General features: G+C 43.2%; 1 protein-coding gene across 1 annotated transcript in view; it reads left to right on the top strand.

Annotated features, from left to right (window-relative positions):
- Positions 1-5,223, top strand: part of tgfbr3 (transforming growth factor, beta receptor III) — an 81,943-nt gene extending 76,720 nt beyond the window's left edge. The window contains exon 17 of the mRNA XM_018731245.2: positions 3,444-5,223. Coding sequence (XP_018586761.1) covers positions 3,444-3,562 — 119 coding nt within the window. The 3' untranslated portion in view covers positions 3,563-5,223. The remainder of the gene's footprint in view (positions 1-3,443) is intronic.
- Positions 5,224-17,354: the final 12,131 nt, after the last annotated feature.

Genomic DNA, 17,354 nt, shown 5'->3' on the forward strand with positions numbered 1-17,354 from the left:
GTGGCTGATGCCTTTTTTAAAAAAGTCACTAAACATTGTGGGAGCTGTGAATACTTTTAGCTTCACCAGGCTGTTTCTCCACAGTTGTGGGGTTAGAAGTTACCCCATTGTTACTTAGGTGGTACAGATAGCAGACACTGTCCAGAATTTGGTTGTGTGGGCACACTGAGATGAGAGGCAGCCAACAGCAGCGAGGAAGGTCCTCCACAGAGGGAGCAGAGCCAAAATCCTCCAACAAAGGGGCAGTGTTTTGGGCATGGAGGTGGAGCAGGTGAAGACAGGGTGTCTGGTGTGTCTTGTCAATCTGTGGCTCTGCTTCAGACAGGGTAGGAGACTGAGTGGGAGAAACACATCCGACTGTGTGCTGTTGGAGAGGATGTTTGGGTTTGTTGCTTTGCCTGGTGCACGTTTGGAGTTGGTCTAGACCCTCAGTGGCTGTAACACAGTTTGCCATTTTTTCTGCAAAATTTTTCAGTCACTTTACCATACGATATCGGTTTCAGGTTAAAAAAAAAAAGTGCAAAAACAACTGTAAATGCTCCATCCATTGTCATGAACCGATGGCACAGTGACACAGTGGGTAGCGCTACTGTCTCACAGCGCCTGGGTGGTGTTAGAGGATGTGGGTTTGATCCCCGGTCAGTGTGTGTGGAGTTTCCATGTTCTCCCCATGTCTGTGCGGGTTTCTTCCGGTTGCTCTGATTTCCTCCCACACGCCAAAGACATGCTTCTTAGCTTCACCCATAGTGTGTGAGTGACAGAGAGAGTGTGTTCCTCTGATGCATGGATGAGTGACCCAGTGTAAGTAGTGTATCTAGCAGTGTTAAGTCACCATGGTGAATAAGGTGTGTGGGCTGATAACACTACATAGAGTTCATTGGAAGTCGTTTTGGAGAAAATCCTCTGCTAATAAATAAATGAACCACTTATACAGTGCAGAATGATGATGCTCTGGAGTCTGCCCTGGGAGCATAGCGTGAGAGGCATGGTATAATTTTCATGGGATGCTAGTGTGTCACAGGGAAATCATACACAAACACACTCACTTGTAGATACACACACTACAGGTAATTCTTAATTCTGAGTCATCAGATCACCTGAAGCACGTCTTTAGAATATAGGAGGAAATCCAGTGTGAGGCACTACACACACACATTCACATTTTCTGAACTGCTTGTCCCATATGGGGTCGCGGGGAACCGGAGCCTACCCGGCAACTCAGGGCATAAGGCCGGAGAGGGAGGGGACACACCCAGGACGGGACGCCAGTCCGCCGCAAGGCACCCGAAGCGGGACTCGAACCCCAGACCCACCAGAGAGCAGGACCTGGTCCAACCCACTGCACCACCGCACCCCTTCTGCGTGAGGCACTAGCACTTCCCAATGTGCCACATTCCAGGTCAAAACCCAAAGGGTCATTTCATATCAGCACAGTTACAGCCCTGATCTCGCTTTGTTCGCTTTGTTGTGTAGTTCTTCAGAAAAATTTACAAAAAAAAAAAAAACATTGAGTAAGTTGTGAATGGAGTTTCTCACAGTTTCTGGAGACTGGAAAGCATTTGGACGGTGATAAGAGCCTGATCCTTTCAAGTTTCTCATGGGTGACTGCACTTTGACTCTCAGTTGCATTAAGGCCCATTTTGCTGTTTGCCTCCGCAGTGTTATTCAAAACGGTGTGCAGCTTCAGGTCATCAGGAACGCAGGACTTGAATTGTGTCCCTCTTTTGTCTGCTTGCTTAAAGCCCCTCAAAGGTGAGGCCTTTGTTTCCAACAATACGTACAAAGGGATTGTACAGAGTATGCTGGAACGAGCAGTGCTGGTGCAGCAGGGCACAGATGGGTCTCCTTGGGACAGTATCACTCCCATGGTTCCTGTTCCAGGCCTTTTTAGAAAGAACAACGTATCTTTGTTCAAATGAATCACAGCCACCAGGTTTGGTAGGTTTCCTTTTGTGGCCCACAACCAGGATGCCCTTGGTGGGGGTGGGGGGTCACAGTCAGGGTGCGATCAATGTGGCAAACGTGTGCCAGTTGTGGTATCTCCACCAGATGTTTGGGAGAAATACTATGAACGTCCTTTTCAGTGTCCAGGGTTTCCTCTTCCTTTATGTGTTCTAGGTAACAGCAGATTTAGAAGTTAAAAAAGGCTTGAAATTTGGCAGAAAAATGACAGAAAACATGAGGAAATGAGGAAAGGAAGAGCGGGGCCTTCACCTGTAATGTCTGCTTTCACAGGATGTGGTCATTTTGCCCTCAACTAACCTTTTGGTTGTGGTCAGGGCACGGTTACAGACGTGAGTTTCAGCTGAAACCGAGTGGCTGTTTTTTTCCTTTTTGTCTACAAAAGGCAGCTTTTGGCTAGAGATGGGGCCTCCTGGCAGCTCTTGGAGAGGCCTGGGAGAGGGAAATGCGCTGACTGTGGAGGATCAGTGGGGGGGGGGAGAGAAACTGGCCTTCACGCTGGGGACGACAACCTGTCCTCAGTCGACCATGCAGGAAGGGAGGTCACTTGCAAACAACCAGCGGATGGAGAATGTTTTTGCACCCAATACACACCCTGCCAAGTATTTAAAACAAACAAACAACTGCTTTTTCCCCCAGATGCTTAAAGTCCTTGCACCGCAAAAACATTCCAAACAAATAGAAGCTTTATAATTGGTCAGAAAAAAATAACTAAAATAAAAAGATTCTTCATTGCACTCGGGAAAAAGAAGAACGCACATTGGAAATGTGGAACAAGAGAGGGGCGCCTAGCAGGGGAGCGGAGAGAAGGCCACACCATGTTTACTTTTACATCTGCTCCAGTGGTGGAAAGTCTGTACTGGGAATATACTGGAAGGCGGGACTTGAGGGGTGCGGAACAGGCGCTCGCGATGCTTAAAGGGAGCCGAAAGGAGACGTCTCATGAGGATGCTGTTTGAAGGGCTGATTTGTCTGCCCGTTTCTTGTACTCTGTTCCTCCATGTGTGAGGATTGAACCTGTGTGTGAGGAGAGAGTGCTCTTTGTTCTGAACAAAGATCTGGAGAGGAACCTTCTACTGTCCCGGTCTGGTAGAACAAGGTTGTGTGCCTGTAGCTGTTTTGTGGACCATCATGTGGTTCAGATGAATTGGTGATTCTAAAATTGCTGTACTGTGTGAGGGTGTATCACTGCAGTCTGATGGACTGGCATCCCATATAGGGCGTACTATACCTCATGACCTTGGCTTCTGGGAAAGACCTTGAACCACGATGACCCTGCATTTAAATGGTTGTTGATGATGGATGGATTGATGGAAAAATTTTTCTTCAAATGACTGTGTCAGTTGAAACTCAGTGATGGTCATCATTTGGCCATGGGTGCTGACATTGTACAGTCATTCCTTGTGTGTTCCAGAGTGTTGTTTTTTGAGTCGTTCGCATTGTTCCCCTCACCCGTACTTCTTCTCTCATCCCTCATCCAGGTGAGACTGTGGGGAGGCAACCAGTGCCCAAGTCCCCTCCACCGTCGGAGAACAACAGTGCAGGGCACAGCATAGGCAGCACACAGAGCACGCCCTGTTCCAGCAGCAGCACGGCCTAGCCTCTCTCGCAGGCCCTGGGAGACCAGGAAGGGCCCCCGCGGCTCATGTGGACTGCCTGTTGACATCGACTTTCCTCAGATGAAAGGGATTATTTTAGGTTGCTCTCGAAAAAGAGGAGGGTGCCCCCCCTGCTCCTGCCAGCCCTTTCTCCATATGGTTTTGAGGTTTGAGGTTTCATGACCGAAGACGATCACCTGATGGGCTCGGGGTCAAAGCGGCAAGTAACGCTTGCTTTCCGTCCACAAAATGCGGCGGCGGAACTATTGCTGATAGTTCTGGACCCACGAAAACAAAGCGAGTAACATCTAAAAAGCAGAAACACCAATTACAAAAATACTTTTCTGGGTTACTTTTTTTTTTTTTTTTTTTTTTTTTACCTGGGGCTGCTCAAGCAGTAACAAGGCGTTAATCTATCGTATCGATAAACGCACAGTTCCTGGGTTATTAAGGATAAAAAGGATATTTGTAATATGTTTAATAATACAACTTTATTGCTGTCTTTGTTAATATTGTAAATACTCAAAAGTTTTGTATCTACAAGTGAGATAAAATGCCCAAAAGTTACAGCAAATGATAAGTATTTAATTTTTTCCAAGTACAGGATCATTCTGTACTGTGGGATGTCTTTATATGTTGATTTCAGATTGGGCATTAGATCTGAACAACATTAGCAAAAAGGAAATGTATGCATAGAAAATGTGATTTTAGGGGGTCGAACACCACTAGCTTTCTGCATTCATACACACAAGCTTTATATTGCGTATAATGAGTTCTGGTGCCTTTCATTAGGTGAGCCGGTGAAACCTACTTGGGTCACCTCAACCGTTTGTGCAGTTGTACAAATCTCCTCTCCACTGACATCTAGAAATGTAGTATGGAAAATGTCAGCACTCACTGCCTGCAAATGAAACCAAAAATTTATCCAGTCACCCATGTAAAGGAGCCGTAAAGCATTCATCAGCTGAGATCTGCTGAGGACTTTACCTTGTCCAATATTAAATCTGTCCCTGTGTATAATTGCTCTTACATGAGTAAGACGAGTATCAATCATTCCACGTTGTTCACCAGCATGCCATTTTCACTCACCAATTATTATTATTGTGAGCTTCAAAGACTATTATTTTTCATCTCTGTTTGTGTCTTTGTCACTGAGTGTAAGTGTGTGTCCGCTAAATTTTGAACATGGATGTATGTGTATATTTAGTTTACTATACATGCATGTAAGCATAAGCTTTTATACTTTCTCTGGCTGTGTGTACCTGATTATGTGCACAGTCACACTGTCAGAGAAGTGACATGAATGTTCATAATTGTATTTTTGTTCCTGCTTTGACTGAACAGTTCATTTTTTTGGACCTTAAAGGGAGCCTACATGAATATGAACACAGGGAATAAGGGAAAATTTGGGAAGTCTGATATATTTTTACTAATCATTCAATGTATATACTGTATGTGAAACAGAATATATATATATATATATATATTTAGACTAACTCTATTTGCATACAGAATTAACTGTATAACAGTGTTACCTTATGCAGATCTTACCTATCGATTGTATGTGTATCAACTCAAAAAAGCTTTTAAGTCGTTTGTAAAACATGTACAGCAGTCTTCAGAGAAGATGACAGAGTATTTTAGGAACACAAATATATTTTTACTATTTTGTGGGAAGTTTGTAAAAAGTTATATTTGTTTAAAAATATGTACTTAAAAGAGCCAGTGTATCTTTTGTTTTTTTTATGTACTGTGAATGTTTGTGTGCCATTTAAAAAAAAAAAAGTATGTTTTCTAATGCAATGTTATTTTTAATGTTACAGTTTAACAGCTCCTGGTATTTTTTAATGTTTTGTTCTTCCAGTGTCTGCCTTATTTTAAAGGTTGTAAGCTTTAAAGCTGAAGGAGACAGCGTTAGCAGGTCTCAAAACCTGGGCTTGGAAGCATAGCATCTCCAGTAGCAAGGACAACCGAGAGGAACACTTCATGGTGCAGCTTTCCGACATTATTTGAACGCTACTTGGAAAATCGGGAGTTATTCATGTGCACATATGGGTATATACTTTTAGAAAGTACCTGAGTGTGGCACGTGAATCCTTTTTATGTTGTCTTGTGCACCTTTGTTCATTAGCACCTGAGTTTTCAGCAGTTTGGTGTATTCAGCACTGCTCACCGGAGTACATTTATAAAGATTGTTAAAACTATATTAATAACATGAATCCATCTCTCCTCTGAATGCTACTGTCAGCACAGTAACCACATGTTATGTTTTAAGAGCACTAATTTTACGTTTATTTTTTAATCCACTACCTTGTTTCCATGTGTTTATATGCCATTTTTAAGGGGATGCCTTAGCTAGCTCCTGCATGTTCAGGAGCAGTCGCTGAATCCAGCTGTGCTTTTCATAGGACGAGTGGGTGGTGAAAAGCAGCTGTCAAGCAAGCGGTCGTACTGTCTCACTGCTGCCTTGTAGTTCTGTAGTGTCCTTTATCAAATGGGGCATTTTGATGAGTTTTTTTTTTTTTTAAAGCTTAAAAGCAACAGGGCTTTTCCAGTGTGATATAGCAAACTGTATGCTTATATGCCATCATAGGGGTGACAGCTGGTCCTCAGCAGGACTCAAAGAACATCGACCAGGGCTGTGGGATCAGGGCTCAGTAAGGACAGGAATAAGACACCATTTCCAGATGTAAGAAGTTCAATCCATACCGCCCCCTAACCCCCTGACCCCCACTAGAGGAGGAAGTCTCTGGCCTATTGTGATGTTATTGATCACTTGCAGTAACAATGTGCTGAAAACCCCACTGGGGCCGGAGTGGCCGGCTTCCTCACCCTCAGTAAATAATGAAGTCATGGGAAGTGTGAGGAGTGCAGAGAGGAGGCGAAGTGAGGAGGAGAGGTGGGGTTGCGAAAATGCACGCTGTAGCTGCCACGCCCAGCCCTCACCATACGTACAGGGTTAATGGGCACGGCAGCTGTGCCTGGGGAGAACAAGAGCCCCCCACCCAGCAGATTAACCCCCTCCTGAATTATGATTGTACATTTCACTTCTGACAGTTGTTCCTTTGAAGTGAATCTACCTCACCTTTTTTTTTTTTTTTCTTTTTTTTTCTTTTTTTTGAAGGGGAGGGGGTGGTCTTTCTCCTCGACAGCTTGTTTTGTGTTCGGACAGCACAAATGGAAGAATTTACTTATATTGAAAAGATTTTTTTCTTTTTTTTTTTTTTTTTTTTTTTTAAGTGTTGGAATGTAAGCTCCTGTGGTCTATGCTTAGATTGACAGTTGGGTCCTTTCCAGCAGTTTGGAGTGCCCCTTGTTTTTCAGCTTTTCATTTTTGTTTTCTTCCAGTGTTCTAGCGGTAGAATGGAAATGATCTGTTTTCACTGCGGATTGTACAGTGTCAGCATTGTATGGTCTTTGTTGTAAATATGTGCTCCTTTTACTTGCTTAATAAAGTCTCATGATATTTCATCCTAGAAAAGTTCTGTAGCCTCTTATCTTGTGTTTTGTCTTTTGTTGTTTTTCATGTTTATCACTGTTGCTCCAACTTGTTGCTCAATTTCAGTGCTAATAGATTAATGATTTTGCAACAACTGGAAGGAAAAGTCCAGTTTGTTTCTCATGGTGTCAGCGTCCCTTGAAGATGGCTAGTTGTTTTTCTGACATATCGTGACATTATGCTTGACATCAGTTCCCAGCCTTCGAGGACCCCTCCTGCTTGTGACTGAACAACTAGCATGCATTCTGTTGGCTTTGGCAGGGTCTCACTCTATCATCTTAATTTCTGCTTGCCATGGAGCCCTAATGTAATGGCTCCCAGATGTGGGCGGGCCTTGGTGGGCCCTGGGCTCAGCTGGGGAGACAACGGAGGGGATCTATAACCCGACATCCTCCCTGAGCAGAGCTGTTGGCCACAGCTGGCCCATCTCCTCCTCCTTCGATGACAGCTTCTCCTTAAACAGGACGCCAGCTGGGGAGATGGGAGGTGCCTCTTGGTTGGGGGTGTAGGAAGCCAACAGAAAGAAGGACAGTTGACATCACCTCTCCCTGGAATGTACAAGTCACCCTCAAAGGTCTGAGCCAAGCGTTCCCCGTCTGCCAAGGATGGGACAAGAACCCTAAAACGGAGTCGCACCATATATGCATGACCAATTGGTGAAAACACTCCCCAGGCTCCTAAAATCCATTTTATTGGCCTTTTAAAATGCGGTGCCAGACAGTGACAGAGCTTTGCTTTGTTCTGCGCAGACAATACACCTCAACACACAGACGTGGAATTACAGCTTTGTGTAAGTGGGCAGTGCATCTAAATACAGAACTGAAGATATACTACGAAATGCTCCGACTGTAGGTCATAATGAACTGTAAATGAAATGAAAGGTTACAGCTGGAAGGAAAAGGATTAAAACATTTGGGTTGGTGAGGTTGGAGCACACAGGGTAATTATATCAAATTACATGGTTAACTTTACAATATGGTTATGCAACCCTGCACATTCAAAGTTATGCTGTGGATTCAGTGCAGGTTTAATATCTCATTAATGTAAATGCACTGAATTTATAGTTCAGCTTTGACACTGTCCATTACCAGTGTAAAGCAAGGGTGCAGTAAGACAAGAGCCCGCTGGCCTTCTTTGTTCCAGATACTATTGGTTACTTGTGTGTGTACATGTATGTGTGTTGTACATTGTATGTTGCTGCAACCAAAGTGAATCTCCCTTTGGGATTAATAAAATTTCATTAATTCATTCAGGGGACAAGCGGTTCTGAAAATGTGTGTGTGTGTGTGTAATTCATTCATTTGTTTATTCATTCGTTCATTCATTCGATTCGTTCATTTAGGATTGTTTTACAGATTAAAACCTTTATCTCTCTCTCCGCCTCCCTCTGTTAAGAGCACTTTATGAAAAATAAGATGAACTGAAGCTAAAGTTACAATATAACGGGGAATGTGGCTGTAGAGGGTGGAAGGGAGCGAGCCACTGTGGTAAAACCGGCCACTTTCTGTGAGCCCTGAGCACGTGCGCAAGGTCAAAGGGCGCGAAAGTGCGCGGGTGAGCACGTGACTGTGTGACCGGGCGCGCGCGGCGAAGTGCCGCTGAATTGTTAGTCGCCTCAGATCTCGTTAAAGCAAAGTAACGGACAAAATACTGTAGTAAATGCAAAAAAAAAAAGTGGTCGACGGCGAGTAGTCGTCAATACCCTCTCAATTATTATGTATTTTCACATAACAGTGTTTCATATGCTCCTAAATTATGCTAAATAAGCTGGAGTTCAGCGCAGTGAGATGTGACGGGCCGTGTGGGTAAGTGAAGACATGATTTTCATGAGGCAAACATTCAAACAAACCAGTTAAAGTAAAATTGGGTTTTATTAAGGCGTTGCGAAGACAATTATAACCTAGGTAACAGCGTGTTGGAAACATTTCTATAGTCTATGCTTAGTTTATAAACGTATTATACAAAAAAGAGAGGCAAATCTTTTCTGGGAAAGTTGTGCTCTGTCATGAAAGACAGATTCAAGGTAAAAACACAGTAAATTGTTCAAACCTGCACCGGCAGACGGTGGTAATAGAGTTTACCAAGATTTACCCCCAAAGACACCACAGCGGAGATGTCTGCAAATTACTTTTTCTTTACGGACTTTGGTTTGGCAAACCAAATATCAGTTATTTAATTTTATTAAAATCCAGTGTGGGTTTATAAGACAAATGACATCGGAATGCAAGGGTCTCTCAGTGACTGGCTCCTAGACTAGTAATACAAATCCAGCATCTAACTAAACAATTATTGTCAAACAGAGAGAAAGAGAGAACAGTGGAATAATGATGGGAAAAAAGTTGCTGCAGAGAGATGGCACTTGAAATTTATTGTTCACATTTTTCCCCCCTTTCTTTTGTTTTTTTGCCCTTGATGTGTAATATTTCTTTGTCTTTTGATAGATAGAGCTGCTGTGATGGTGAACAAATTTCAGAGAAATCTGAAAATAAAGTTTGTATTGCATCATATCATAGATACAGCTGTTGTGCATGCGAGCTGAGATGGTGCCGTAACGTAAGGTTCTGTCGTGTGCAGTATACTGTAAACCAGTCTCAACCCAGAATTCAACCTTGCATAGGAATCACTGGCCGTGTTCCACACTGGACTGATTTAAAATAGGTTTGGACTTTTACAATGAAGGACAGTCGTCCTCCTGCAGTCCAGACAACCTACCCCCCAAGCCTGATTTGTTCTGTGTTGTTTTAGTTATTTCACTGGGTTTCGGGGGCTGCTCACACTCTCCTCACTCCTGGACTGATGGCATTGCACAAAGTAGAGCTCAGCTAAGCTGTTGAGGGAACTGTCCTCTGTCTGCTGGTGGACACCTTCCTGGTGCCTGCTGCTCACATGTGCGGGAATTGACCTGTTCTTTCTGCTTTTTGCGTGAAGTTCAAGCTATGTCGCAGATTCAACATAGATAATCTCTGTTATCTGGGTGGTCAGGTTATAGTGAAGGACTCTATAGTAAAGCATTCTTGACTGTGAAACATCAATTCTTGTACCATCATTGAACTATTTAGTTCTTAGTTGTTGTCATTTGTGTTCCTGGTGACGGGACCTAAGTGTGCACTGGTGATGCTCGACTTATGATGTGGGCTCTGTTCCAATGACCTTTGTAAGTCAACCTCATGATAAGCTGGATATCTCTTTATACTGTATTCCATAAGTTATATGTATTACATGAACCCTAAAATACTATATAAATACTTTGTTTAATGGGATTTGTTCTGTTTTTTTCACAAATTTTAACATTTGTGTTAAACCAATAGTAATATGGAATAATAAGTACAGTAGAATATTATATTTTCATGTAGCACTATTATATTTAACCATTGAAAAAAATAATGGAATCACAAACAAAATGTCCTCTGGATAAAACAATAATAAAACTCAGTTGCTGAGAGACACACTGAGTCAGTAAGAAATATGGTGCATTGTGGCAGAGTGGTCAACCCATGTTACAGTAGATGTAGTGGTTCGTGTTAGCCATTACAATCAAATGTTGGGACCTGAAGCATAAGAAAGTAGATGGACTACCATAAGTTGCATACTGTATATTATGAGCTGAGGATGACTGGTTACCCCCCCCCCAGCTAGTTTCTAGTTAAGACTGCAGGGAGGTGGCAGGTAGGACTGAGACTCAGCAGTGTGCTTGTGATTTGGGATGTGACAGAATCAGACCTGCTGATTCCACCTTGTTGCTCTGTTTGACAGTATGGAGTTGACTCAGTTGACACTCTGCTGGAGTTCTCCGCAAATGTTCATCAGGGCTTTGAGGTAACACTCAGTGGGTCAGGATGGTGAAAATATGGCCCATGGAAGAAAACTTATTGGTAGCCTATAGAAATTAACACAAAGAATTGTCCATGGTACGGTGCTCTGTGGTGCAGTATGTGCTCATGGTTCCACCACATTTCCATTGTGGTTTGTTCTTTTCTACATACTGTGGAGCTGTGAGGATGGGCTTGTCATGCTGTGTGGGTAAACAATTAATGTGGCCCTGTCTTTCTTACTGACTCAGCTCTCATAACAGAAAAATGATATGTTATGAAGTCAGTGCCTACCTCCCTGTGTTAAGAATACATTCTCTTTTAACCTGGCCCTAAATAAAACATCAACAAAGCCTTCTTGTCCTGGGTATGAGTGACTGTTTTGAAGTGTACTTGCAAGGGCCTCCACAAAGTTCCAGATGTTCGTTCAAGACGTCACAGCAGCTCTGTCTTCCTCCAGATGGTGAAGGGGAGCAGTCCCCAGACACTCCTTCTGAGATCTCTTCCCTTTGGAGGAACTGAGATACACCAAACTCACATTCGCGGATTCTGCTGCTGTTGTCACATTGATTTAAATTGAGCACAATGTCTTTTGGGCCCGGACTTGGGATGCAAGGGAACACAAAGGAGATCTGAGCGCTCAGCGTCCGTATCCTCTGGATACTAAACGGTGCCTTTGCTTGCGATTGCAGCTTGCGGAGATCAATCGCTCCCCCTCGTTAGCAGCCATTTAGCCCCGAGGGGCTTGTGGGTCTGCTGTGGGCCCGGCGGAGAGACTTAAACCCAAAACATGCCTTTCTTTCATTTGAAAGAATTGAAAGACTCATGGAACGGGCTCTAGCGCTGGATCTACCCCCTCCTCAGCTCATCTGAGCCTCCTCTGAGAAAGGGTTTGGAGGGCAGCTGCTGGATTTTGATCAAGGCATCGATGAACTGCAGTTGAGATGTCCCGGAACCCCCCACTTGGAGTCCCATGATGACTTCCTTCTCATTCCAGCCTTTCTCCCTCACCTCTGTGGCATGCTCTGCATCCCCCATCTCTCTCTTTATCTCTCTGCTGCCGCCGAGGGGTTTGCAGGCCCTATGTGTCAGAGGACATGAGGGAAGAGGGTGCTTCTAGCAGATGGTGGAGCCTGTATTTCACTTACATCCCACCGTGAACGTGCTCCTGTGTCTTGGAAGCCTGTGGGCCAAAACACAGCCCAGCGAACGTTTGAAGAGACAAGTTTTTGGTTCCTTTCACTTATGATGCAGCTGTCTGCATTGAATAGCACCAGACAAGTGAGAGTGGTTGTCCTGCTAACAGGTGGCAGAAATGCACCAAAAGTTTTGGAAGATGTCCTTTGATGAGCTGCCACACATATAGACCTGTGCGTCATGGCAAATCTCAGTTTTGGACAGACCACTGAGAAAGTGCACGGAGTAACTGAAAAGAACCTTGATTACCATGGACAGCATATCAGAGGGACCACTGTCTTGTGAAGTCATGGGACGGAGGTTGACTGTGTGGCTGCTCAAGCTTTTGTCATGAGATGATCCAACATTTTTTTGATGAGCATCTTTTTCTATGGCCTGATGTCACTTAGGTTGAGAAGAAATGGTGGCATGACCAAACCGTGACGGCTGGATTAAGTTCCCTGAACAAATTTGTGTATGTGACTCTGTAAACAGCATCGCATCACATCAGCGTCGTCATTTCACTGTTGTGGTTAGATTACCGGGACCTTCTGGGAAAGTAGTTTTGCCAATTGTAGGTTTACATAGTTGATTTGTGATGTGAAAAGACAAAGCAACATCTCATGCAACTTAAACAGTCATTTGTGTCATGTTTTATGTACATTTGCTCATGGACCCATATTTTTGGGCAATCAAACTCTGCAAGTTTCTTCATGTATATCTTTATGTGGAGTGGAAAAGGGACTCTTTACTGCTGGAAACCCTGGAGTTCTTCCAGTACAGAGATCAAATTAGAACCAGGAGTCCCACTATGACCGACGTGGTTGTGCACATATCCGGGCGCCTGGCAGCTCCTTCCCTTTGTGGGCTGCTCTCCCACTAAGGAGGAGAAAAATGGCAAAATCCTTGTTTTACTTTACTACCCACTGGCTTGGTGTGCTACGAGATCCAAACCAGTTACAATTCACCATAAACTCTAGAGGGGGATGACCTGGGCTCCCCAAAGATCTGTACTACATTGGAGTGTGGGGAGACAGGATGGAGATGAGCAGGCTGCTCCGTGTCTGCACAGTCCCCATCCATCAGCCTTAATTGTGGTTGAGCACTCAGTCTCGAATGAAAACCAAATGGTGACAGGGCAAATGCAGGCATACTCCACGCCAGAATCAGTGATGCAAGGAAAATGATTTCGTAGACTCTCGTCCCTGCGCCAGTTAAAAATCAAGGGTTGTACCTGGATACACGGTCAGGGGGACAGCATGATGAGTTCTGGGAAGGATGTTGATAGGGGAATATCTGACTCTGGGTTGCAGTGTCCAGGACCCTTTGAACACATCATACTGATTTGTTATAAGCTGGCTTAGTTCATCCATCGGAATTTATTTTTTTAATGTAGATGGAGGATTCTGTGAATTGATTTCCCTAATATAAGGAAGCAAATCTGGCTTCTGAAGTTGCAGGTGTAAAGTCATGCTTCTATGTTGGCAGTATATCTACTCAAGAGCAAGAAGGTATCCTTAGAATGGTAGAAATTACCTTTATTGTAACAGGTGACATTTCTGCAAGGAGAAAGGAACATCCTGAAAATGAATTGATTAATACAAACAATGAGACATTTCTGCATTCTGCAGACAAGGCAGTTCTGCTGTTTTTTGCAGTGAGCCAATTGTTTTTACTCAGGTCAGAGGTCATGTATGTATGGTGTCTTGTCCCAAAAATTTTACACGACTGCATTATGATAACTAATGTATAAATACAAAGATATATTTTATATTAGGGCCAGCAGGTGGTGTGATTATTAGAGGTGTTATTTCCACTGAAAGGACCAATGTTTGAATCCCGGCTCCATTGTAGTACCACTGATCAAGGTACTTACCCTGAACTGTTCCAGTAAAAATGACCCAGCTATATAAATGGGTATATCAATGGAAGCAGCTTAAAACTGTGTCACTTTTAATAATGTTAACATATAAAAATAGATTCCATTACCCTGTTTAACTAATTAGGACTGTTTTTATCAAGTTTCAAGTTTATTGTCATAGATACAGTACCATGTACATGTATCATGAAATTCTTCCTGAATGCTTCTCCACAGACCATGGACAAGGACAGAGACAATAGAAATACTGCACAAACAAAACAGTGACAATGACAGTGAGTATTGCAACAGCAATAGCAATAAATAATGGTAACAGTAGTAACAGTAATACCAGTTGACAGCCAGAGAACTCAGAACGAGAGAATGAGAATAAGAATGCTTAAAGTCAGTGTAATTTACCAGTGTGCTTGGGTGGAGCAGTTCAACTCTAGTTACTAAGGGTGGCACATTGGTTAGTGTCATATATTTTACAGCAGTGGGGTAAAAGCTGTTCCTGTACCTAGCTGTGCGGGTTCGAATAGACCTGAGCCATTTTGCAGATGGCAGGGAAGAGAAAAGTGCCCGTGCAGGATGACTATGATCTCTCATGATGCGTATCGTCTTTCTGAGGCAGCGTGTGGTGTAGGTGTCTTGGGCTGCTGGTAGCTGTGTGCCGATGAGAGTAGTTTACAGCAAAATCTCCAGTAAGTGGAGTCAGGATGATTGTCATTGCCAGGTTTGCAGTGTTTTGTTACATCAACATGAATAATTATGTGTAATTTTTACTGCAGTGTTATTACTGCCATGCATTCTGGGTGTTGTCCTTGAGGTTTTGTATTAAGTTGAAATGAAAGTGTGCCCACCCAGGCTATTACAAATTGTACCCTGATCTGAGTTCATCCCAGAAATAATATTTTTAGAATGGTTACAGATCTTTATAAAAAATACTGCTAAGAAAGTTAGTTTAAAAAAGAAACAAACAAAAAAAAAAAAGTAAAACATTTCATTGGTGAAAACTTGCATGGTACCTGCAGGTCATATTGGAAATTCATTATATCCGACTTCATATTTAACAGTAAAATTTTTGCAGTGCCACTGAAAAATTAAAGCAGTATTTCAAGGTGGTATGCGAGGGAAAGCGGAACATCTCTGCTGCTCCTGGGCCTGCCAGGAAGGCCCACTTAATTACGTTATTGCTTTGAAAGCGGTGCAGCTCATGGTCAGTCCAGCCAGAGGTCCCAAGGACCACACAAAAAACAAACCTGAGAAAACCACAACTTCGTACCCCCCCCCAGCCTAAGCACAACCACATGCTTAGGCCTGAGCCTCTAATTGCATTAAGATCCACTTGGTCTGAAGACGCGTTCTTCCATTCGATCTCCAAAGATGCCTGCAACAGATGTGGCAGCTTTCACTCTCAATGCTGAAAGTCCTTTCCGCTGCCCCTGATGCTGCTGAGAAGGTAGTGGAGGCAGAACCGTGGCTGAAATGTAGAAGGTGCCGGAAATGAGCACACCCTGAAATACAGCAGGTTTTATTTGGAAACATCAGCTTCCTATGAGGGAACGTGTATTGTTTCCTGTAGAAACATTTATTTAGGGCTTGTGTTGGTGGCAGTTTGCAAAAAGACAAAATGAGAAGTTTTACTTCAAATTGACTTTCTAAATGAACACTGCTATACTTGGTACCTCCTTTCCACTTGACGTAAGGGATGTCAGATATTGCATTTTTATGTTATATATTACTACTACTAATTCATATTTAACCGACACTGTTTTCCACAGTAATTTACAGAGCTAAGTACACTAATCTACTTACATGTAGCCCATCCATGCAGCAAAGGAATTTAACACACGCAGTCACACGTAGCTTAATCACCATTTCCCCTTGAAACATGTCTTTAGATTGTGTGAGGACACCAGAGCACCCGGAAGAAATCCACCCAAAACATGGAAAACATGCCAGCTTCACAGAGGATTCAAACCTCTGTCCAAAACCCATAGCTGAGGCACTGAAGTACCAGTGCTACCTGCTGCACCACTGTGCTATCCCAGTTTTGTTTATTCAGATACAAAATCATTGTCATTTCACACATTAAGGATGCACTTCATGCTCCATGACAGAACAAGGTGATAAGACTTCCTTAATCACAGTAAAATGAATGGGATAGAAATTACTGTAGATATTGGAGTGTAGAGTAGGACTCCAGAACTGCATAAACCTGTCAGGGAGCAGTATGGAGAGAGAGAGAGCTGCTGATGAGAGGACTGACATTGGATAATTTTCCCAGTTGTTTTAAACAAAAACACATTACTCATGTTTATGCTCTGACTAATATTGGAATTTTTTCCTTTGGTAGTGGTAGAACACGCTTGTTTGTGACTGGGAGTAATGCCTAGACCCATCTCCATATTCACTTTTTCCATTTCCTTTCTCAGCACAGATTGGATGTCAAATCCCGGTTTGTGTCACGGATGCAGTTTGTGGGTCGCAAAAACATGAATTAGTCTGAAAAATGAAAGCCCAACACATTCTAAACATAGAATTATATATACTATATTTTTTAAAAAGAAAGTCTTTAAAATACAGTAATCAGCTCCTTGCAATTGAAGACCCTGGGTATGAATCCCTGAGATCATTGTACTGAGGTTGGAGTCAAAGACCTGAATGCAGCATGGAAGGTCAAGCCATGAAGAAATGAGCGTACTGGAGGTCTCTTTAGGAATGACCTTGACATGGGACACTGTCCAGCAATGATAACATGAGGACCACATGTTCTTAATAAGCTTCTCTCTCTGACCCTAACCTGCCATTTCTAATGGCTGTTGAAATCACATGAGGATTCCCACTGGGATTTCATCTTGACATGTATTCTGCAAGTAAATATTTGGAGTTTTTCCCCTCTTTATTTATGTGCTTATGTCTACAAAAAACAGACAAAATCCAGTACATTCCAAGAGTCCAAATCTACCTGGACCACGTTAACCAAATGACTGTAAATGTGTTTGCGTTCAGCAGGGGCAGTGATGGAGAGCTGGGTGTTGGCCAATAGCTGTTAAAGTCCTCTCCCATTAACTTACTACCTCCCCGAAGAGCTGCCGTTCCATCCCTCGATCTCAATAGCAGACTCTGAGTCTGTGTTGTCGTCTGGCCACAGTAGGCCTTTCTGTGTTTTATGTCACACATTGCCATGGACCAATGTTCCTGTAAAACTTCTAGTATCGTCCAGTCAGGTTGAGAGGGCAACAGCAGCAGGGTTGGGCGTTCTCAGCACAAGTGAGGGGTTCGCTAACAGACAACTGATACGCGCCAGACTGCGTGAGGGGCTTGTTCTGTGGAAAATGAGGCACTGAAAGAACTTGTCTGTGCTCTTCGTTGTCCTTGAATTGCATTTTGGTCTACGTTGACTATGCTGTGTTGTGGAGAGAGCAAAAATTTGCTTGTGCACCTGG

The sequence above is a fragment of the Scleropages formosus genome, chromosome 25 (genome assembly GCF_900964775.1).
Source record: "Scleropages formosus chromosome 25, fSclFor1.1, whole genome shotgun sequence".
Taxonomy (NCBI): Eukaryota; Metazoa; Chordata; class Actinopteri; order Osteoglossiformes; family Osteoglossidae; genus Scleropages; species Scleropages formosus.